At 47.2% G+C, this 22,662-nt stretch overlaps 1 protein-coding gene across 1 annotated transcript in view; it reads left to right on the plus strand.

Annotated features, from left to right (window-relative positions):
- Positions 1-22,662, plus strand: part of LOC137417514 (receptor-type tyrosine-protein phosphatase gamma) — a 251,412-nt gene that overhangs the window by 185,737 nt on the left and 43,013 nt on the right. Inside the window, exons 18-25 of the mRNA XM_078769966.1 lie at positions 4,892-4,986; positions 5,213-5,309; positions 8,685-8,764; positions 15,900-16,034; positions 21,076-21,210; positions 21,391-21,635; positions 21,818-21,953; positions 22,486-22,632. Coding sequence (XP_078626092.1) covers positions 4,892-4,986; positions 5,213-5,309; positions 8,685-8,764; positions 15,900-16,034; positions 21,076-21,210; positions 21,391-21,635; positions 21,818-21,953; positions 22,486-22,632 — 1,070 coding nt within the window. The remainder of the gene's footprint in view (positions 1-4,891; positions 4,987-5,212; positions 5,310-8,684; positions 8,765-15,899; positions 16,035-21,075; positions 21,211-21,390; positions 21,636-21,817; positions 21,954-22,485; positions 22,633-22,662) is intronic.

The following is a 22,662-nucleotide window of genomic DNA, read 5'->3' on the forward strand; positions in this document are numbered from 1 at the left end:
AAATACACAACAAAGTAAAGACAAGTAAAGGAATCAAACACAAAAAGAAGATCAGAGAGGATGGGAGGAGATACAGTAACCTGTAAATAAGATGGCTGGATGAGATAGGGCTAATGGGGGTAGAAACGATCACATGTCACAGGTAGGGATGGGGAGTGACCTGAGATGGTGACAGACTGCTTTGCTTGAACTTTGGAAGGAAGAATGTGATTGAACCCTTTCCAGAAGGCAGTTCCACATTGAGAGAAAGTATTTGAGTTGTGTGGAATACCTTTATTTTGAGAGTTTAAACAGGAGTGGCTTACATTGTCAGACAGTTGCAGGAGTTACAATGTGAGAGCATTACATTATAAACTCCTTGGAAGAACACGTGGAGGAGCTGTGGATAGTCAGAAGACTGTGAGAATCGAGGGAAGTAGACTGGAGGAGAGGCGGTTAAAAAATAGTGGCCACCAGCCTCTCCGCATGTGTTTGGTTAATTTTTTTTTTCATTTACATTTTTTTTTTTTTTTATAAATAGGAATTAAATTCCTGCGTGGGGCTAGTGTGGAAAATTCTGACAACCTGGGACTCGAACCAGGGACCTCCATCACTTACACGGTGAGGAGTTGTGGAGAGTCAGAAGACTGTGAGAATAGAGGGAAGTAGACTGGAGGAGAGGCGGTTAAAAAATAGTGGCCACCGACCTCTCCGCATGTGCTTGTTTGATTTTTTTTTTCCATATATATATATATATATATATATATATATATATATATATATATATATATATATATATATATATATATATATATATATATATATATATATATATATATATATATATATATAACATATAATTATTATATATATATATATATATATATATATATATATATAAAACACAGTTTGTGTGTGTGTGTGTGTGTGTGTACGTGTAATGTTACCGATAGACTCCTAAACGGAGAGGCTTACGTGCTTGATATTTGGCATAGACATGGCCATTGAGCCTGGGACGAACATGGCCGAACTCAAAATATTTGACGATCCATATTTTTTATTCATATTTACCTCAGCGCATTTCAGCGCACGGAATCAACGGAATCAGAGCAGGTGGGCGCTGATTCGCTCAGATCGATCACGTGATGACGCTATGAACGCTATGACGCTATGAAAAAAAAAATCGCTATAACGCTATGAAACGCTATGACGCTATGAACGCTATGACGCTATGAAACGCTATGACGCTATGAACGCTATGACGCTATGACGCTATGACGCTATGAAAAAAAAAATCGCTATGACGCTATGATGCTATGAAAAAAAAAAATCGCTATGACGCTATGAAACGCTATGACGCTATGAACGCTATGACGCTATGAAAAAAAAAATCGCTATGACGCTATGAAACGCTATGACGCTATGATGCTATGAAAAAAAATATCGCTCGCTTTGCCAAGGGGCTCGCTCCCCCCCCCCCCCCACCCCGTTCCCCTCCCCTCCCCCCCCTCCCCTCCCCTCCTCCGCCCGGCAATGCCGGGTACTTCTGCTAGTATATATATATATATATATAAAACAGTTTGTGTGTGTGTAATGTCACACATATGTCATAGAGGTCACACAAACATACAGTGCCCTCCATAAGTATTGGAACAGTGAAGTCGAATTTGTTATCATTGATATACTGTGGACTCAAGAAATTTGGATTTGAGATCAGAAGATGAATATGAAGCACGAGTACAGAAGGTCAACTTTTATTTCTTGGTATTTCTACGGATATATGTTTTACCATTGTAGAACAATAGCACTTTTTATGTTTAGTCCTCCCATTTTACGGAAGTACAGTATAAGTATTGGAACAAATGACTGACAGGTGTTTTTTGTTGCATTCATTGTTCACACATAAAAGATCAGCTCTGTGAATGTCTCGTCTTGGTTTTAGCCTTTGCTTTTTCCATGGGAGTCTGCCTTTGGAATCAAGTCGGCATAAACTAACATTAAGACCAGAGAACTATCGATGAAAGAAAAGCAAGCAATTTGGAAGCTGAAATGACAGAATAATTCAATTGGAACCATATCACAAACATTGGGCATAACAAATACAACGATTTGGAATATCATGAAAAAGAGAGAAACCACTAGTGTACTTAGCAATAGACAATGGCCAGGTTGGCCAAGGAAAACTACTGCAGTTGATGACAGTAAAATCATCAGAGCTGTAAAGAAAAACCCTAAAACAACTGTCAGTGACATCATCAACAACCTTCTCCAGAGTGTAGGGCTGAAAATATCAAAACGTACCCTTTGCAGAAGACTTCGACAGCAGAATTACAAGGGCTACACTGCAAGATGCAAATCTCTCATCAGCACCGAAAATAGAAAGGCTAGATTATAATTTGCCAAGAAGTTATATGACAAGTTCAGAGGTGAGCCAGTAGAGTTCTGTAACAAAGTTTTATAGACAGATGATACCAAGATAAACCTTTACCAAAGTGATGGAAAGGCAAAAGTGTGGAGAAAGTAAGGAACTGCATGTGATCCAAAGCATACTATCTCATCTGTGAATCATTGTGGAGGTAGTGTCATGGCTTGGGCTTGCATGGCTGCTTCTGGAACTGGCTCACTCATCTTTATTGATGATGTAACTAATGATGGCAGCAGCAGAATGAATTCAGAAGTTTACAGAAACATTTTGTCTGCTGACTGTATGTACAAGAAAATGCCTCCAAATTAATTGGGCCGTGCTTCACCATGCAGCAAGACAATGACACAAACCACACTGCCAATGTAAACCAAGGAGGTAATCAGGGGAAAAGTGGAAGGTTTTAGACTAGCCAAGTTAATCTCCTGATTTAAATCCAATGGAGCATGCATTTCACTTGCTGAAGACGAGACTAAAGTCAGAAACCCCCCAAAACAAACAACAACTGAAAATAGCTGCAGTAAGGACTTGTAAAAGCATCTCAAAAGAAGATACCAAGAGTTTGGTGATGTCGATGGGACACAAGTTCGATACAGTTATTGGACGCAAGTGATATGTAACCAAATACAAACTATTATCTTTATATTAAAGTAGCGGCAGTTTTCTGTCCGTCTGTCTGTATGTCATTATGTCTATGATGTCATTTTTGTGTACGACGGCGTACGACGGCTGACTCCACCGACCGTCATTTAAATTTATATGCCGTTCAGGCAGAACACGTCGTTGAAGCGATCAAACCTGTCATATATCACAATCGCCATGCTCTACCTTTACGTTCTATTTAAATTGACTAAAATCTATCTATAATTCCAGTAATCTCTGTGTGTTTGTTTGTACGTTTGTACGTTTGTTTGTCTGTGACCGCTGTTTCTCGACAACCACGGGTCCGATATACTTTAAACTTGCCAGGTATATTGCTGGGGACCCGAGGATGTGCCTTTTCAAGGTTTCATATTAATCGGACAATTACTTACCGAGCTATGTCCAAAAAACGATTCAACCAATCAGAGAGCAGCGAGCTATCGCGTGTGCCGAACGTGGCGGACACACTCTGCCTCGGATGGCACATTTGAGAGCGTATTCATTTATTTCACGTTTGCAAACTATGTTGGCGCTATGTTGGCGTTAAACTATGTTTTAAAACTAATAAAAACCATTTCATCTAAATAGAGGGGGGGGGGGGGGGGGGGATTGTCACTGTACTCGCAAGCCGTTCGCCGTTCGCTTTGGCGTTGCGAATGGACCAAACCATTTCATGTAAAGCGTTCGCCGTTCGCTTTGGCGTTGCGAATGGACCAAAACATTTCATGAACCAAACCATTTCATGTAAATAGAGGGGGGGATATAATTTTAGATATAGATATAGTACGGGCATGCCCTAGTATTTTAAATGCACCTTTTATAGTTCACCAATATATAGATTACAACAAACGTAGGGAATATGTAAAAATTGAATTACCAGGGCCCCCATCCCCTCCTTCCCTCTCCATCGATCCACCACTGAAATTAAAAAAAAAAAATTTATTTTTTATTTTTTATTTTATTACTGATTATCACTATTGCTCACCATCACAAAGCATAAATTATGCCAATGGAAACAATAGGCGATTCGCCTAGAATGCTAAATTAGCAACGTCTGTTTTAGTGAGATGTATAAAACAACACGTTTGTTTCCCGATTGTGCCTTTCATTCACCATCATTGGCACTTTAATATTGCAATTTATCATTTATTTTCCCTTCAACGTCTGATCTCTGGGAACATAAAACAATTTCATAACATTCTTTTTTGGCAATATGTGTGCGGATGACTAAAATTAACACTGGGTTGTTCGCAGTAAACATAAATTACAGGGAGCATGTGAGGCAGTACTTTGTTGCCTATACACTGCCCAAACAAAGGGAGGGTTTTCAGTTCCATGGGTCCTTGCTGCTACTACTTTAATTTACTTTAAGTTCTTCTGTTCCAATACTGATGCTTACCTAAAATGGGGAGACTGAACATAAAAAGTGTTGTTGTTCTACAAAACATATGCATAGAAATAGCAGGAAATAAAAGCTGACCTTCTGTACCCTTGCCTCATATTCATCTTTGGATCTCAAATCCAAATTTCTTAAGTACAGAGTATATCAATAATAACAAATTTTACTTCACTGTTCCAATACCTATGGAGGGAATTTTATTTAACTATGACATCATGCTGTGATGACATCATACCAGTGTGCTGAGGTCTGTAGTCATGTCATTGATGTATAGTTTTTGTGAGAAATTTCTACCAAATGTCATTTGACACCATAATCTTCAGCTTCGTGCATAAACCGAACATATGCCTCGTCAACTTGAAATAATAACAAATAATTATAATGCAAACGATCGTCAGACCAGAATGTGGTCCGAATGAAACTCATGATTTGTACCGCGTGTGCTGCAGATGAGGAACTCGAGGGGATACCGGTCACTCAGTTTCCCAAACACATGGAGTCTCTACACGTCGATGGCCAGCGTGGCTTCGGGCGGGAGTTTGAGGCAAATCCCAGCACGTCACCACCTGCACAGCACCCACAAACTCGACGAGATTTAAGGCCTGCGTTCTCACTCATGTGGCAATGCCTACGGCATAGGGAGTCATGTTTATTTTCTCCAGTTTGCTTATTGGTATCGGGTAAGGGGAAAATTTTCAAGAAAGTTCCAAAAGTTTTTTTTACCATTTCTTGATGATATGTGTCTCTCTGTTTTCCCGTTGTGTCCATAGGAAATCCAACAGTATGCTCAGAGCCAGAGCATCATGGCGGAGGAAACAAACCGCCCAGATAACAAAAACAAGAACCGTTACGTGAACATCATGGCATGTGAGTTCCATACTGTGATGCAATTCTAATGCGCATCTACCCAACTAATGCCCATTCTATTGAGATACCAACGTCACAGATCTCCGCACTAGTATATACGAGGCTGATCGATGTATGCACTTTAACTTGCGGTGAAGTGCGTTATGAAACATTATGTAATGCTTGCTCTTTAGGATGGCACTGTAAGGCGTTTGTGGGGTTTTAACCCCCCTCGCAAATATTTCTCGTGAAATTTTCATCTTACCTCTGTCAGATCTCACGGAAACCCAGAGGATAATCTTACCTCTGGCCTGGCTTTAGGGTTTAGGAAGATAAAGCTGAATTGAAGATGGACTTTAATGAAATTCTTAGGATAGTAATTAACTAATCTTGTCTAGTTATTGCATATCTTTAAATACCGTATGAGGGTGAGGATGTGGGTGGTACAAGTGGGTGGAACAAGTTTTATTTTATCATTTTGCAAAAAGTTTCGGACACAAAATCTGACTTCTCTTCCAATGGCATCGACAGCGTGACACTGGCTGGAAACGACAAAGAAAAGCGAAAATATCTGTGCCGAATCCCTTGGCTCAGGTTTATTTGAAAAGTTTGATTCCAAAACGAGATGTCTCCATTATGTTGCCAGACACCGAGAATGTCCGATACCACGTTTTTCAAACTACGCCAGTTTTTCTGTACAAATGTAGCTGGAGTGGATGACTTTTTAAAGAAAAATATTTCGCATATATATATATATATATACATACATACATCCACGACCATCGACCAGGGCTGGCAGGATGGCCTAGTTACGTGCACTCTCCTCTGAGCTGTCTAGTCTGGGTTTGAATCTCGGCCCAGCTATAAACAGTCATCTGGGCGTTTCACGGGCAGGGTGTTTCATCAGCGTGTGTGCCTTCTCTCGGATGGACGTTAAATCGGGCTTCCCGTCTGCTGCCGTTAGTTGGTGGACGTCAAATGTCCCACAGTGTTCTTCGCGAAGTATAGGCGAGTTATCGTTGACACCCTGAACAAATTTCAAATTCCTGCCCAAACTACTGCTGGGAAGGCAATGGCGAGCCACCCAATATAACCCTTGCCAATAAACTGATTTAGCAGCATCGACTCTAACACTCTAACATAGTATGGCAGATGAACATCAGAACCGTCGAACATGGGAACTAAAACGGCAGTAACTTACAAAACATTGGAATTGGTGTTTGTTTGGTTTTGTAATCAAAATCTTCTTCATCCATTCATTGTTGGACAAAAAACCTTTTGAGCATTTTGAAAGCACTGAGAACCTGCAGAGACATAGAGTGAAAGAGAGGGGTGAGAGTGAGGGAGTTGGGAGAGTGAGGGAGTTGGGAGAGTGAGGGAGTTGGGAGAGTGAGGGAGTTGGGAGAGTGAGGGAGTTGGGAGAGTGAGGTAGTTGGGAGAGTGAGGGAGTTGGGAGAGTGAGGGAGTTGGGAGGGAGAGGGAGAGGGAGAGGGAGAGGGAGAGAGAGAGAGAGAGAGAGAGAGAGAAGGAGAGAGAAAGAGAGAGAGAGAGAAAGAGAGAGAAAGAGAGAGAGAGAGAGAGAGAAGCGAGAGAAGCGAGAGAAGCGAGAGAAGCGAGAGAAGCGAGAGTTGGGGGGAGCGAGAGCAAGATTAGAGTTGGGAGAAAGAGGGAGTTTGGAGAAAGAGGGAGTTGGGAGAAAGAGGGAGTTGGGAGAAAGAGGGAGTTGGGAGAAAGAGGGAGTTGGGAGAAAGAGGGAGTTGGGAGAAAGAGGGAGTTGGGAGAAAGAGGGAGTTGGGAGAAAGAGGGAGTTGGGAGAAAGAGGGAGTTGGGAGAAAGAGGGAGTTGGGAGAAAGAGGGAGTTGGGAGAAAGAGGGAGTTGGGAGAAAGAGGGAGTTGGGAGAAAGAGGGAGTTGGGAGAAAGAGGGAGTTGGGAGAAAGAGGGAGTTGGGAGAAAGAGGGAGTTGGGAGAAAGAGGGAGTTGGGAGAAAGAGGGAGTTGGGAGAAAGAGGGAGTTGGGAGAAAGAGGGAGTTGGGAGAAAGAGGGAGTTGGGAGAAAGAGGGAGTTGGGAGAAGGAGAGGGAGAGGGAGAGGGAGAGAGAGAGAGAGAGAGAGAGAGAGAGAGAGAGAGAGAGAGAGAGAGAGAGAGAGAGAGAAAGAGAAAGAGAAAGAGAAAGAGAAAGAGAGAGAGAGAGAGAGAGAGAGAGAAGCGAGAGTTGGGGGGAGCGAGAGCAAGATTAGAGTTGGGAGAGTAAGAGCTAGACATTGCAGCGGGTGAGAGATGGTTGTGGGAGGAGTGGAGAGGGAGAGAAACATATACACACAAACAAACACACTTTTGAGACCTGGGAGGACTCTGTTCCACCTTCTGAAACCCACATATGGAGATAACCAACGACACAGTTGAGTGTGCGAATGAGAGAACCTTGGTCTGGGCTTAACTCTGCTGGACAAGTATATCAATGGAAGTATGACTACTTCAGAGTTCTCTTGTCCTGAGTTTGGTTCTAAACAAAATTCGGTGCGATAAAAAAAAACAAAAAAAAAAACGACAAAGATTTTGAAAATGGCGCATCCGCTTTGTATTCACACTTCTTATTCTTTTGTATATAAACATGACGAAAACAGCTATAATTTTTTTAACGATTTTAGATGACCTTGACCTTTTCTAAAAAACAAAACAATCAACTCCTTTCTTTTGATTGGAGAACCAATTCAGTGACCCAATTTGCAAATTCCTAAAATTTCAGGTCAATCAGATGAAAATTGATGATTTTTGGTGGCGCTGATCTTTGACCTTTTGAGAAAGTTATTAATTTGACTTCTCCATATTCTCTTAATAAAGCTGTGTTGAAAATTTTAATGGCAAAATCTCAAATGGTTAAAAAGAGTGACGGCCCGGACGGACACACACACACACACACACACACACACACACACACACACACACACACACACACACACACACACACACACACACACACACACACACACACACACACACACACACACGTCCCGTCCCCCGCTTGGCGGGAGGCAGGGTTTTGCAATAACTACAGTTTGATGCAGTGGCAGCAGGGGATGTTGCATATTGAAGCAGGTGGTCCTTACTTCTCCTTCATGGATATGGTATAGCTGTTTTCCCTGCTTATGGTGGACATTAAAGATTCCAAGCTATGTTTGACGATAGTAGGCCTACACCTTTGGACAAAAATCCTGGCCAATCCGAAATCCTCGTTATATGAACAAATCATAGGGTTGGTCATTTCGGCCTTGCTTTGTTCGGGGCATTCTAATGATTCCCAGTAGATCACAATACATTATGTAAACTGCATGGAGTTATTGAATCAACGTGGACCATTCTAGGCTTGTGATGTAACTGTGCTTTCCTGTTAACAGTCGACCACACTCGAGTCAAGCTCCGCAGGCTGGGCCGAGAGCGAAAGGGCAGTGACTACATAAATGCAAACTTTGTGGACGTGAGTACATCCCATTCTTCCATTCTGTTAACCATTCACCCTCTATTAATGGGCCATATATTTATTACGTAATAGGCCCTCTTCTCCGCATCCCTTTGAGCATATGTTTTATGACTATCCTTCCCCTTCCTAGACTCTTACCCACTCCCAATATCTCTTTCTTCTCTTCCTCGTTCCTCCTACATGGCTCTACCCACAATTCTCTCTGTTATCATGTGCTCTTCTCCTTCTTTTCGTACCCTGTGCTTGCATGTACAATATATATTACGGTGTGGAGCTATGCTCGCACGATAAAGCCGGACAAAATGGACGACACCAGGAACGACGTTTCACTGAGCTATTTATTCCAGCTCAACTCGAAAGAACTCAAAAGCACTGAATAGCCCGTTAACACGGGCGGCAATTTATATCAAAAGTTCACCACACAAAGGCCACGCCTCTCAGGCGGGGCGTGGTATGCAAATAAGTCAGCCACGCCTCTCAACGGGGCGTGGTATGCAAATCGAGAGTCCGCCCGGGCAAGGCAAGTCCGGACACGTCCAGGCGAGTCCGGGCAAGTAACCGCCCGCCGGTTACGTCATCGGCCGGTGCAAGGTGATTGTGTCATGCTTCCGGTAGCCGCGACATGCGCCCCCCCCAGAATTAACTTGCACCGGGAGAGTCAGTTTGAGGGGGGTCTTGATCACCCGGCCGAAACGACCCCTGGCGATTCGTGTGGGGGTGGTAGGTGGCGTGGCTGTGGATGGTCGGGTGGGGGGCTTGGTTGATGGGGGACGGCCCCGTCGTGGAGGAAGGGCCAACCGTGGAGGTTGGTCGAGGTCCAAATGGGCCGGCTTGAGGCAGTCCACGGAGATGCGGTCCAGTTTGCCGCCGATGTCAATGATGAACGACTTGTTGTCCCTCTTCAGGACCCGGAAAGGTCCATCGTACGGCGGCCGGAGCGGTCCCCGTTGTGCGTCGTTCCGGATAAAAACGTACTCCGCAGTGTGAAGTGCTGGGGGGATGTGGGGTTGGGGGCAGCCGTGGTGGGACGTGGGCACGGGGGCAAATCTCCTGGCGGCCTCCTGGAGGACCGATCGTTGGCGAGCCGCGGACCAGGAGCCGGTGGCGTCAGGGATGAACTCACCCGGCACACGCAGTGGCTGGCCGTAGAAGCCTGTAGGTCCTCTTTAGGGGCCGTTCGGAGGCCCAATAGGACCCACGGGAGCCTGTCGGCCCAACCGTCGTCCTGGAGGCTGGCCCTGAGAGCGGCCTTCATCGAGCGGTGGAACCGCTCGCACAAGCTGTTGGCTTGGGGGTGCTAGGCCGTGGAGCGGTGTAGCTTGAACCCCAAGGCCTGGGCGACCGTGCCCCAAAGCTCGGAGGTGAATTGCGGGCCTCTGTCGGAGGAGATGTCCGAGGGGGCGCCGAAACGGGCAATCCAGGTGCCAATGAAGGCCTGCGCCATGTCGGCGGATGTTGTTGATGTCAGCGGGACGGCCTCCGGCCACCTGGTGGTCTGTCCACCATCGTGAGGAGGTGGGTGAAGCCCCGCGAGGAGGGAAGGGGTCCCACCAGGTCCACATTGACGTGGTCGAAGCACCGCGCGGGCACGTCGAATGGTGCCAACGGGGCCTGGGTGTGCCGGTGGACCTTCATGCGCTGGCAGTCGACACAGGCGTTGGCCCAGTCGCGGACGTCCTTACGGAGCCCGTGCCAGACGAACTTTGCTGCCACGAGCTTCTGCGACGCTTTCCGGCCCGGTTGGGAAAGGCCGTGGAGGGCGTCAAAAATGTGCCGCTGCCATCCGGTGCGCACGATGGGGCGAGGTTGGCCCAGGGAAAGGTCGTACATGAGAACTGTGCCTGTGTCCTCGAACGGGACTTCGGCCAACCGCAGGCCTGTGTCCGCTGTCCGGAGGGCTTGCACCATGGGGTCGGCGGTCTGGTCGGCCGCCATGCGGGCGAAGTCCACACCGAGGTGGACAGCGTTCGCGCTTGACCGGGAGAGGCAATCGGCCACAGCGTTGTCCTTGCCCGTGACGTGCCGGATGTCCGTCGTAAATTCGGACACGGCGGAGAGGTGGCGCTGCTGGCGGGCCGACCACGGCTCTGCAACCTTGGCGATGGCGAAGACCAGGGGTTTGTGGTCCACAAACGCCGTGAACGGGCGGCCCTCTAAAAGATGGCGGAAGTGGCGAACGGCCAGGTAAAGGCCAAGGAGCTCATGGTCGAAAGCACTATACTTGCGCTCGTTAGGGCGAAGCTGCCGGCTGAAGAAGGCCAGCGGTTGCCAAGCCCCGTTCACCCACTGTTCATGCATGGCGCCCACCGCATAGTCGGAAGCGTCCGTGGTGAGGGCGATGGGTGCGTCGAGCGCCGGGTGCGCCAGCATGGTCCCGTTGGCGAGGGCCAGCTTAGCGCCCGTGAATTCCGCGTCCATGTCTTTGGTCCAGGCGACGTCGTGCTTGGCCAGCTTGCCCCGGAAGGCTTCGTACAGGGGGCGCATGAGTTGGGCGGCGCGAGGCACGAACCGATGGTAGAAATTTACCATCCCCAAAAATTCCTGTCGGGCCTTGATGGAGCGGGGGCGCGGGAAACTTGTGACTGCCTCCACCTTGGTAGGCAGCGGGACGGCCCCGCGCTTCTTGATGCGGTGCCCCAGGAAGTCGACGGCCGTTACGCCAAACTGGCATTTCGCCGGGTTGATGATAAGGCCGTGCTGGCCGAGGAGCTCAAAAAGCATGCGCAGGTGGATGAGGTGCTCCACCCGGGAAGTGCTGGCGACGGGAATGTCATCCAAGTAGACGAAAAGGAAGGTGAGGTCGCGCAGCACGCTGTGCATCAGCTGCTGGAAGGCCTGGGCCGTGTTCTTAAGGCCGAACGGCATGCGCAGGGACTCGAAGAGGCCAAAAGGTGTAATTACCGCCGTCTTCGGCATGTCGGCCGGCCGGACGGGTACCTGGCGTTCGCCCCGAATGAGGTCGACCTTGGAAAAGATCACCCGCCCCGCTAAACGGGCGGAAAAGTCCTGTATGTGTGGTATCGGGTACCGGTCGGGGGTGGTGGCGTCGTTGAGGCGGCGGTAATCGCCGCTATGGTCGACATCCGCCACCCGGTTTGGGCACTGCAGGGGCGAGGCCCACGCGCTATTTGAGTGCCGCACAATGCCCAATCGCTCCAGCGTGTCGAATTCCGCCTTCACCACAGCGAGTTTGGTCGGGTCGAGGCGACGAGCCCTGGCGTTGACCGGTGGACCTGTGGTCGGGATGTGGTGTTCGACGCCGTGTTTGACGGCGACAGCCAAAAACGTCGGCTGCGTGAGGGCGGGAAACTCGGCGAGCAGGCGGGTGAAATCGTCCGCGGCCGGGAGCGCGCAGGCTAGCTTGGTTGGTGCGGAGCCGCTCAATGAGCAAGCGAGCGAGCTGAAGGTCTCCGCGTTGATGAGCCGACGCCGTTTGACGTCCACCAAAAGCCCATGCGCGCACAGAAAATCTGCACCCAGCAAGGCCATGGGCACGTTCGCCGTGATGAAGTCCCACCTGAAGTGCTGGCCCCCGAAGCAGAATGCGAAGCTGCACGAACCAAAGGTGCGGATGGAGGAGCCGTTTGCGGCGACCAAGGCGGGGCCGCAAAGCGTGGCCTGTTTGTCCTGCACCGAGGCGGGTATCACGCTCAGCTGAGCGCCGGTGTCGCACAAAATGGCCGCCCGGACGCTGTGTCCGTAATAAACAGAAGGCTGCCTGAATGGCCGACGCTCATGGCAGGCAGCGAGCGCCGGCCTGGTCATTTCCCGACCTGCCGAAAGTGCACGGTGGGCGGCACGTTCTGGCCTTCTGCCCAAACCTGGCGTGGTAGTAGCACATGGTCCGCTCTGGTGGAGGCTCCGGCGGTCGCTTCGGGTTCGGTCGACGGGGCGTCGCGGCGGCCGCTGCCGCCAGTGGCGCTAACTCGGCCGGTGGTGGCGCGGGTGTTGCCTCGGTCGGCCCATGGTTCCAGGCGGCAGCTCCGACGTGTCGCCTGGCCGAGAAAAATTTATCGGCCTCCTTGGCCAGGGCGCGAGGGTCCGTGATGGGCGAATTAGCCAAAGCTAATCGTACCTGCCCGGATAGCTGCCGGAGGCACAGCTCGCGGAAGAGGAAATCTGGCCTGTGGTTACCGAGTAGAGCAAGCATGTGTTCCATGCGTTCGGATGGACGGGCCTCACCCAGCTCCGGAAGGTCGAGCAGTTGTCGCGCACGTTCGGTCTCCGTGAGTCCAAACGCACCGAGGAGTAGGCCTTTGAGCGCGCCGTATTTGTCGGCGTTCGGCGGGTTCCGTAGGAAGCTCAGGACCCGGGCAGCGGGGGAGGCGTTGAGCGCGGAGACCACATGGTGGTAGCGCGTCGTGTCCTCCGTAATGTTCCGCAGGGCGAATTGAGAATCCGCTTGGGCGAACCAGACGGCTGCGTGCGATTCCCAAAAGCCAGGGAGCTTCAAAGCTACAGATGACTCCATCGCCATGTTCTTGAAAAGGGGTCACCAATTGTGGAGCTATGCTCGCACGATAAAGCCGGACAAAATGGACGACACCAGGAACGAAGTTTCACTGAGCTATTTATTCTAGCTCAACTCGAAGGAACTCAAAAGCACTGAATAGCCCGTTAACACGGGCGGCAATTTCTATCAAAAGTTCACCACACAAAAGCCACGCCTCTCAGGCGGGGCGTGGTATGCAAATAAGTCAGCCACGCCTCTCAGCGGGGCGTGGTATGCAAATCGAGAGTCCGCCCGGGCAAGGCAAGTCAGGACACGTCCGGGCGAGTCCAGGCAAGTAACCGCCCGCCGGTTACGTCATCGGCCGGTGCAAGGTGATTGTGTCATGCTTCCGGTAACCGCTACAACGGTATTCAAAAGGTAATCCATGACCCATGCGCTCCAGGCCCACTTTTGTGCATTAATTGTAGCTCTCCTTTTTATTTTGGAATTGGAAAAACAGCGAAACAGGTACTGTAAGGGTGTACAGACGTCGCTTGCCAGGAGCCAATCACAGTGCACCTAGTCACGTTCACTACTTTTTTTTCGTTCAAAAATTTTGGAGATTAGCAAAACTATACATTTTTGGAATATTCATAGCATGAGGAATCCAAAAATTAATGTTGGCATTTGCGTAGACACCTTTGCGAAAATGACACTCAGGACAGTGATGAAGATCTGTAAAAGCATATTCCTGAACGGTCTAGACCTAGTAGATCCTGTGTGTAGGACTTAAAGTTCAATCTGATACTAACAAGGCTGCTTTCTTGCTTTATAAACCCATACCTATAACTTCAAATGACTTGCAATATCATGTATTATTATGTAATACAGTTATATCACAAATATACACACAATGGTTTTCAATTACCTTTGTTTGTTGCTTTTCTATAATCCTGAGCACTATTTTGCGGCCTTTATTGGATTCCTTGACCCAGAAAACATAGGATTAGCATATTTAATTAAGTTTCCAGGTTGGCTAGAAGCCGAGATAGCGCGAAATATGTATTTTATGGCGGCCATTTTGAAAATCCAAAATGGCGGCCATGCAGGTGTCTGTGCAAATGCCAACATTGATTTTTGGATTCTCCGTGCTCTGATGATTCCAAAATGTACAGGTTTGCTAATCTCCCAAAATTTTGAACGATATTATATTTGTTAACATAGTGAACCTGACTACTAGTCTCACACTGTGTACAGCAACCAAGGAAAGCCCCAGGTGGCTAGGATTATATAAATTAACTGCTCCTAGGCTCTTCTTCAGCTATAAGAGCATGGGAGGAGTTAATTTACATAATCTTAGCCACCTGGGGTAATTGATAACGTGAGAGCTGATTGGCTATTCCCTTCAATTACGGGTGACAGACTTGACTAGGTCTTGGTAGTTATGTGAACTGCTTTTGACATTGCACGTTGTACATGCTTGGGAGCTTCAGTGCTGTGCCTTTCCGTCTACGCTGTGCCAACTAAGTGATGAAACTGGTCCGGTGACTGAGGGTGATGTGTGGCATTGTGATTCTCATGTATGTAGCCTACTCCCTGTGAATGTCTGCAGCTGTGGAGGAACTTGAGTAGGGTTTGAAACAGCAAAGGGCTTACCTTGTGTAGCTTTTCTTAGTTACCGGTACTTAATGCAGCTTTCATCAGTTAGAAAGTATGAGAGGAGAGAGAGAGAGAGAGAGAGAGAGAGAGAGAGAGAGAGAGAGAGATGAGAGAGAGAGAGAGAGAGAGAGAGAGAGAGAGAGAGAGAGAGAGAGAGAGAGAGTGAGTGTGTGTGTGTGTGTGTGTGTGTGTGTGTGTGTGTGTGTGTGTGTGTGTGTATGTGTGTGGACGGTGGACGGACATCAATATACTGTATATATATATATATATATATATATATATATATATATATATATATATATATATATATATATATATATATACATACATATATATACATATATATATATATATATATATATATATATATATATATATATATACGTATATATATATATATATATATATATACGTATATATATATATATATCTACATATATACACACACAGAGACACACACACACACATCAGTGTGTTTCCAACAAATTAATACCTTTGTGGCGGACACGAAAGCTCACTGGCGTGAGGGCATCATTCCGCGCACCAAGTGGGCGTCGGCCACACCCGAGGGGTAGGCGTGGCCACGGGATATACACCGGGCGCGCAGCCCGGAGCGCTCCAGTGCTACAGTTGAGCTCTTATAATAAAGACTCTTAAACTTACCGTGTTGTCCGCTTCCTCCTTGTTATACAAGTAAGCGCGCGTAGCACCGCGCTTCATTGGTGACCCCGACGTGATCTGAACACGCAACCTTCACAGTATTTACATAATCCTTCCAATGGTAATGAATGAATAAATAAATGATCGTGTTTCAAACTACAACAAAGAAACAAAGATAATAAATCTCAGTTTTCAATGATAATATAATAAATATAATAAACAATCACCGTATTGGCCCGAATATAATATGTATGTTTTTCGAAATTAAAATCTTCAAAAAATGCAATTCGTCTTGTTTTCAAATCGAGATTGTTCTTCTTCTTCTTCTTCTTCGCTATCAAAGCACAGAAGTATGCTCATTCTCGATGTCCTCCCACACAGGGCTACAATGCGCCTCGGGCCTACATCGCCACCCAGGGCCCACTGAAGGCCACGTTTGCCGATTTCTGGCGGATGGTGTGGGAACACGACATCAGAATCGTTATCATGATAACCAATCTTGTGGAGAAAGGAAGGGTAAGTGGCTAATTGACTTTCCTCTTCACACCACCTTCTCATGATCATCACGTGACCTCATTACAAGGATCACCTTGAGGGAGTACACCTGTTGATCACCACTTCCTGGATTGGCATCCTCTTTGTCTGTGCTGTGACCTCTTTTAGGGTATGAAAACCTGCGAGGCATTTGGGTCGGATGACCAGGAGGTAATGTGTTAGTGCGATATGGCAAGCTCTGGGCCATGGCCCTGTCCAGCTAACCCTTCACGCGTGGCCATTTGTGTATCATTTGCAAAACCTCATATGTGACTCCTCCACAATTCCACTCGGCTCCATTAACAACCAAAACATTTCCACCACTATTGCACCTCAGCCCATGTGACTAAAGTCCAATTAGGAAGGAATCTTTGGAAAACAAAACCAAAATGTTGTTAAAATGACGTCAGCCCCTTTATTTAATGTTGGTGTACCAATTATGCAACAATAAAAGTGTTTGGTTTTGAATTTGTCCACATTGACTAGCCGTTTATGGATACAATGTTTGATTTTCCAGCAGTAGCGGTGAACACAGTGCACAGTTCCTCTGGTAAAAGGACAGAGGGAGAGGGACAGAGGGGTCAGAGGGAGAGAGACAGAGGGGTCAGAGGGAGAGAGAGAGAGAGAGAGAGAGAGAGGGGTCAGAGGGAGAGAGAGGGGTCAGAGGGAGAGAGAGAGGGGTCAGAGGGAGAGAGAGAGGGGTCAGAGGGAGAGAGAGAGAGAGAGGGGTCAGAGGGAGGGAGAGAGGGGTCAGAGGGAGAGAGAGAGGGATCAGAGGGAGAGAGAGAGGGGTCAGAGGGAGAGAGAGAGGGGTCAGAGGGAGAGAGAGGGGTCAGAGGAAGAGAGAGAGGGGTCAGAGGGAGGGAGAGAGGTGTCAGAGGGAGAGAGAGAGGGATCAGAGGGGAGAGAGAGAGGGTCAGAGGAAGAGAGAGAGAGGGGTCAGAGGAAGAGAGAGAGAGGGGTCAGAGGGAGAGAGAGAGGGGTGAGAGGGAGAGAGAGAGAGAGGGGTCAGAGGGAGAGAGAGAGAGGTCAGAAGGAGAGAGAGAGAGGGATCAGAGGGAGAGAGAGAGAGGGATCAGAGGGAGAGAGAGAGAGGGGTCAGAGGAAGAGAGAGAGAGGGGTCAGAGGAAGAGAGAGAGAGGGGTGAGAGGGAGAGAGAGAGAGAGAGAGAGGGGTCAGAGGGAGATGAGAGAGGGGTCAGAGGGAGAGAGAGGGGTGAGAGGGAGAGAGAGGGGTGAGAGGGAGAGAGAGAGAGAGAGGGGGGTCAGAGGGAGAGAGAGAGAGAGAGAGGTCAGAGGGAGAGAGAGAGGGATCAGAGGGAGAGAGAGAGTGGTCAGAGGAAGAGAGAGAGAGGGGTCAGAGGGAGAGAGAGAGAGAGAGAGGGGTCAGAGGGAGAGAGAGAGGGGTCAGAGGGAGATGAGAGATGATAGAGAATCAATGTGTAGAGAATTAACAAAATAACCATTACACATTTTAATGCCATTTAACCCCAAGTTGCTGCCATGTGAAAACTAAACCACATTTTAACCTTTCCTATAGCGTGCTCCACTTACTCATATCCGTGAAAATGGCTTCTGTGTCTGTCATGTGTTTGTGCATTATCATTTCGTTGTCGAAGACGATGGGTCCATGTTATTTTGGTTCGTGATCACTCCCATGTCCGTTTTACCTCCATTCCAAGACCCTTTTTTTTGGAGACAGACTCAATTTGTCAGAATTTGTATTTTCTTGAACATTTTGATTTTATTTCGTGAAACCTCTCCGTTTATATTCCACATTAACATGGAAACTCCAGGACAGCCAGGAGTGTCGGGCAGAAAGTGCCATTTTGGTCACCAGCGTCCCCGTTTTGGTGGCTTCAGTGCCCTACCTGGGTAGTGAGCAGGAGGGTGGTTTCATCAAACCGCCTCTGATTTAATACCATCCTCTTGGCTTCCTGATTAGTATGTGCCGCTGGGTGATCACGTACCACCACTTTGAAGCCCCATGTGACCCAAATTGATGAAATTTTGGGTATATATGATGTCAATAGTCCCATGATTATTTAATAATGTTTTTTTGAATCCAGTACGAGTAGTTTATTGACTCTTTACCTCCACCACTGAAGGTGGACGGACGTTATGTGTTCACCCCTGTCTGTCTGTCTGGTGGCAGCATATCTCAAAAAGTTGAAAACGGATTCAGCAGAAATTTAGGTGGAGTGGTTGGGTATGTGACACGGACTAAATGACTCCATTTTGGTGAAGATGTGGATCAGGTCCTTGAATTTTATTAAGTGATTCTTCACCACTGAGTGATAGGGCCCCAAAACGATACACTACCGGTCAAAAGTTCGAGAACACCTCAATTTTTTCAGTTTTTATTGAAATTTACGCAGTTTAATGTCTCAATGTACTCTGAAATTAAGCATAGAACAAATAAACAATTGGAGATAAAAAAGAAATCATAGAATAATTTTGTTTAACAAAATTTAATTTACATTTTTGACTCGGCAAAGTAGCCACCTTTTGCAGATATAACCGCCGAACACACTCGTGGCATTCTTTCTACAATGGAAATCAAATATTGTTCGGGAAGTTCTTCCCTACACTGTTGCAGAAGTTCCCACAAATGTGTTGCACTTGTAGGTTTCTTTGCTTTCACCCTTCTGTCCAGTTCATCCCAAACCAGCTCGATGGGGTTTAAGTCTGGAGACTGTGCTGGTCATTCCATGATTTGAAGCCTACCGTCTTGTTCTTTTCCTCGAAGGTAGTTTTGACATCGCCTGGAGGTGTGTTTAGGGTCATTATCTTGCTGTAGGATGAACCCCTGACCAACTAGGCATATACCAGAGGGTATTGCATTGTGCTGCAAAATGCTGTGGTAGCCCTTTTGGTTCAGGGTGCCAGTCACTCTGTGCAAGTCGCCGACTCTGGATCCAGCAAAAGAGCCCCAGACCATCACGCTTCCTCCTCCATGTTTGACAGTTGGTGTCGCACACTGAGGAACCATCCTTTCGCCTACTCGACGGCGTACAAAATCCCTGCGTGATGAACCAAAGATTTCAAATTTTGATTCATCGGTCCGTAAGACCTACTTCCAGTCTTCAGTAGTCCACTGGCGGTGCTTCATGGCCCAGGGAAGCCTCTTTTTCTTATTTTGCCATCTTAGCAATGGCTTTCTTACTGCCACTCGACCTGTCAAACCTGCAACTCGAAGTCTTCTCTTCACAGTTGAAACTGAGACTTGCTTACTTCGACCAGTGTTAAGCTGTGCTTGAAGCTGTTGTCCTGTGAGCCGCCTATCACGCAAGCTGTTGACTCTCAGAAACTTGTCTTCTGATTCTGTTGTGGCTTTGGGTCTGCCAGAACTCTTCCTGTCAGAGTTTCCTCCAGTTTCCAAGTGCCTTTTGATGGTGTAGGAAACTGTACTCACTGACACCTTGGCTTTCTTTGCAATTTCTCTCAAGGAAAGACCTACACTTTTCAGGGTTATAATGGTCTGTCTGTCTTCCTTTGTTAATTGCCTTTTTCTCACCATTATGATAGCAATATACTACTTCCTGCAGTGCAATATTGTCCAAATAATGCTTCAGAGGGTGTTATAACAGTCTGTTCCAATACTGCTTTTATGCAGACAGGGGGTTTGTAATCAAGTAATCAGCAGAGGTTGGGACACCTGTACGAATTGTTTGCATCAACTTTCAAGGCTTAATTTACTTACATTGTTACAGAACAGCTGTAAGTTGTTAACCCATTACTTGTTCCCTGAAGAAGGCCTTTTTTACAATATAACTGTGTAATTTACATTATTTTCCCGTTTTTGCTAACCTAAACTTTTTTTTTAAACCTCAAGCAGTTTACTTCTTACCTTTGTACCATTTCAGGTTATTCACTGGACTTGAATTGCTTAAATTTCAATAAAAACTGGAAAAATTGAGGTGTTCTAAAACTTTTGACTGGTAGTGTATATAGCACGATAGCTCAAAAAGTTGTGGACGGATTATGACAAAACTTGGTGGATGAGTTAGTTTGGTGACGAGAACAAGCCGATTACATTTTGGAGGTCTGGATCCAGATCCGGCCTATCTGTGGATTACAAAACGAAAACTGTTCAGCCTGGTGGAGGTATGCTATCCACTGAGTGCCATTCTAGTTTCACATGTATTTGTTTGTATCCAAATAGTTAACACCACTCATTTACTGCTTCAAACTCCGCCAAGCATTGAAAAAGTGAGCGGAGGAATGACAGCCGAGCTCGAGGATACACTACTCATGAAATAATGGATGCCACGGTTGTAAGAAACCCTGGACGACAATGGCCTTTGAGTAAACACACACAATGTATATGTGACACAGTACAACCACTAATTCACGGACACCCGAGCCATTTTCATGGACAAGCGTATCCCTTGCCTAATTTTGAGAAAGTTATCCCTTAACGCATGGACAGGAATCCAAATGATTTGTGAATGTATCTTGTCTATCCAGTAACATCTTCATTCAGAAATTGCAGTTCATGAAATGTGAATGAAGTAATTTGATAATATATTAGTTGTGCATTAATTGATTTATTTGTCCGACTCAGTTGGAGGGATTATGGGTAGTGTTCACTTTACAGGGGCAGCATTACGAATCACCCTCAATGTATGGGCTTGGGTGTCGTATGTACACCAGACAAGGCTGGCGGACCACCACCTCCTTGAAGGTCATTAATGAGCCAGCTGGGATATTCATAGACATTCTGATTGTGACCTGATGATTCTCCCGAGGGCTGAGACGAGCTCGGTTTCCCTGAAGTTTAGGATTCAAGCTCTTACTGCTGCTGCCTTCAGTTTGATTTGAACCCACAACCTCTAGCATGTCAGACCAGTGCGCTCACGGCTAGGCCACTATATTGTGCACTCACAAATAAGGAAATGTTGCATTTCGGAGGAAGTTTTGCTGAGTATGAGGCACGACCACAGGGTAAACCTTTTGAATCCCAAAATGGTCGCTCACAGGTAACTGCAGGAAGCTAAAAGTGCTGCCACTGTTTCCTCCAGAGGAAATGTGACCCTTACTGGCCGATGGAGGGCAGTGAGGAATACGGGACAGTCGTCGTGACCCTGCGTGCCACTCGTACGCTGGCCTGCTACACCGTGCGGCGTTTCACATTGCGTCTCGCCAAGCCTCGCCGGGTAAGACAAATCTGTTTTCCCCACTGACAATTCTGTATAAACCTAAAATAACTTCAATAACGCCATCTTCATCTTCACTTTTTAATATTTGTCCACATGAAGACGTGCCTTAAGTTATAGTGTCGAAGCAAGCGTGCGACAGGTCCAAACAACGTTGCTTATGGCAATCTTGTTCAACAGGCAAATCAACGAGGAGTGGAGCGAACGGTCCTCCAGTTCCAATACACCTCCTGGCCAGACATGGGCACACCGGAGCATGCTCTGCCTCTGCTGGCCTTTGTACGGACAACGGTCCAGGCAGCAGCACAAACCGCAGCACAGGCCTCAGCGCAGGCCACACTGCAAGCCTCATCAAAGTCACAGACTCGAAGCAAGAAGAAGCCAGGGGGACGTGTGGGTCCGGGGCCTGTGGTGGTGCATTGCAGGTGAGCAGGGCAGTGAGGGCTTATGGGAGTTAAACAGCAAGTTAAATGAAGATGTACATTTTCTGTGATTCATTCAAATACTTTACCCCAAAATTTTGCCTTCATTGAGGATACATACAACAGCCATGGCAGACGAATGTGGTGAGAAAGGAAATGTGATGGGTTTGTTTGCTCTATTGCAGTGCGGGTGTGGGACGTACAGGCACGTACATAGTCCTGGCATCGATGCTGCAACAGATGAAGGAGAAGGGAGCCATTGGTATCAAGGGTTTCCTGAAGCACATCCGCACGCAGCGGAACTTCCTGGTGCAAACTGAAGTAAGAGAAGCACATCGACCAAGCCGTCACGGCATCGTGTCTCTGCTTGGAAACCCTCAGCATTATCATGATCTATTGATCAAAAGCGTAACCTCCGTAACACCAGGTTATACTGCTTCCTCTCTAGGAGTGTCTACAGAGATCCCATCATGAACCACGCTCTATACAGAGCGTTGTGCTGCCAAACCAATTTCCTTGGCCATGGTTACAATCCTGGACGGGTCGCCACTCTGACACAGGAAGTCAGGACAGGAAGTTGGATTTTTTCCAGGGTGCTGGTGATAGCTCACCTATGCTTTGTGAAGGGCACCGTAGGATCTTTAACTTCCACCAACTAATACCGGCAGACGGGACGCCCAGTTAACGTCCATCCGAGGGATGGCACATACGTTGACGAATCACCCGGCCTGTGAAACACCGCGGTGACAGTTTATAGCTGGTCAATCTCATATAATAACTTTTGAGATTCTTTCCATCTTTTCTTTGCCACTGCTGTACCCTCATCTAACATATGTTGTGCTGAATCCCCCAGGAACAGTACATTTTTCTGCATGAAGCGCTGCTGGAGGCGGCTCGTTGCCATGAGACGGATGTTCCCGCTGCCAACCTGTCCACTTATCTGGGGCACCTCCTGGGTCCGAGCCACTCTGGGCAAACCCGTCTGCATCGACAGTTCAAGGTTCCACTCACAAATGCACCTCTCGTTTCT

Source organism: Myxine glutinosa, chromosome 1 (assembly GCF_964187855.1).
Source record: "Myxine glutinosa chromosome 1, kmMyxGlut1.1, whole genome shotgun sequence".
In the NCBI taxonomy this organism is placed as follows: Eukaryota; Metazoa; Chordata; class Myxini; order Myxiniformes; family Myxinidae; genus Myxine; species Myxine glutinosa.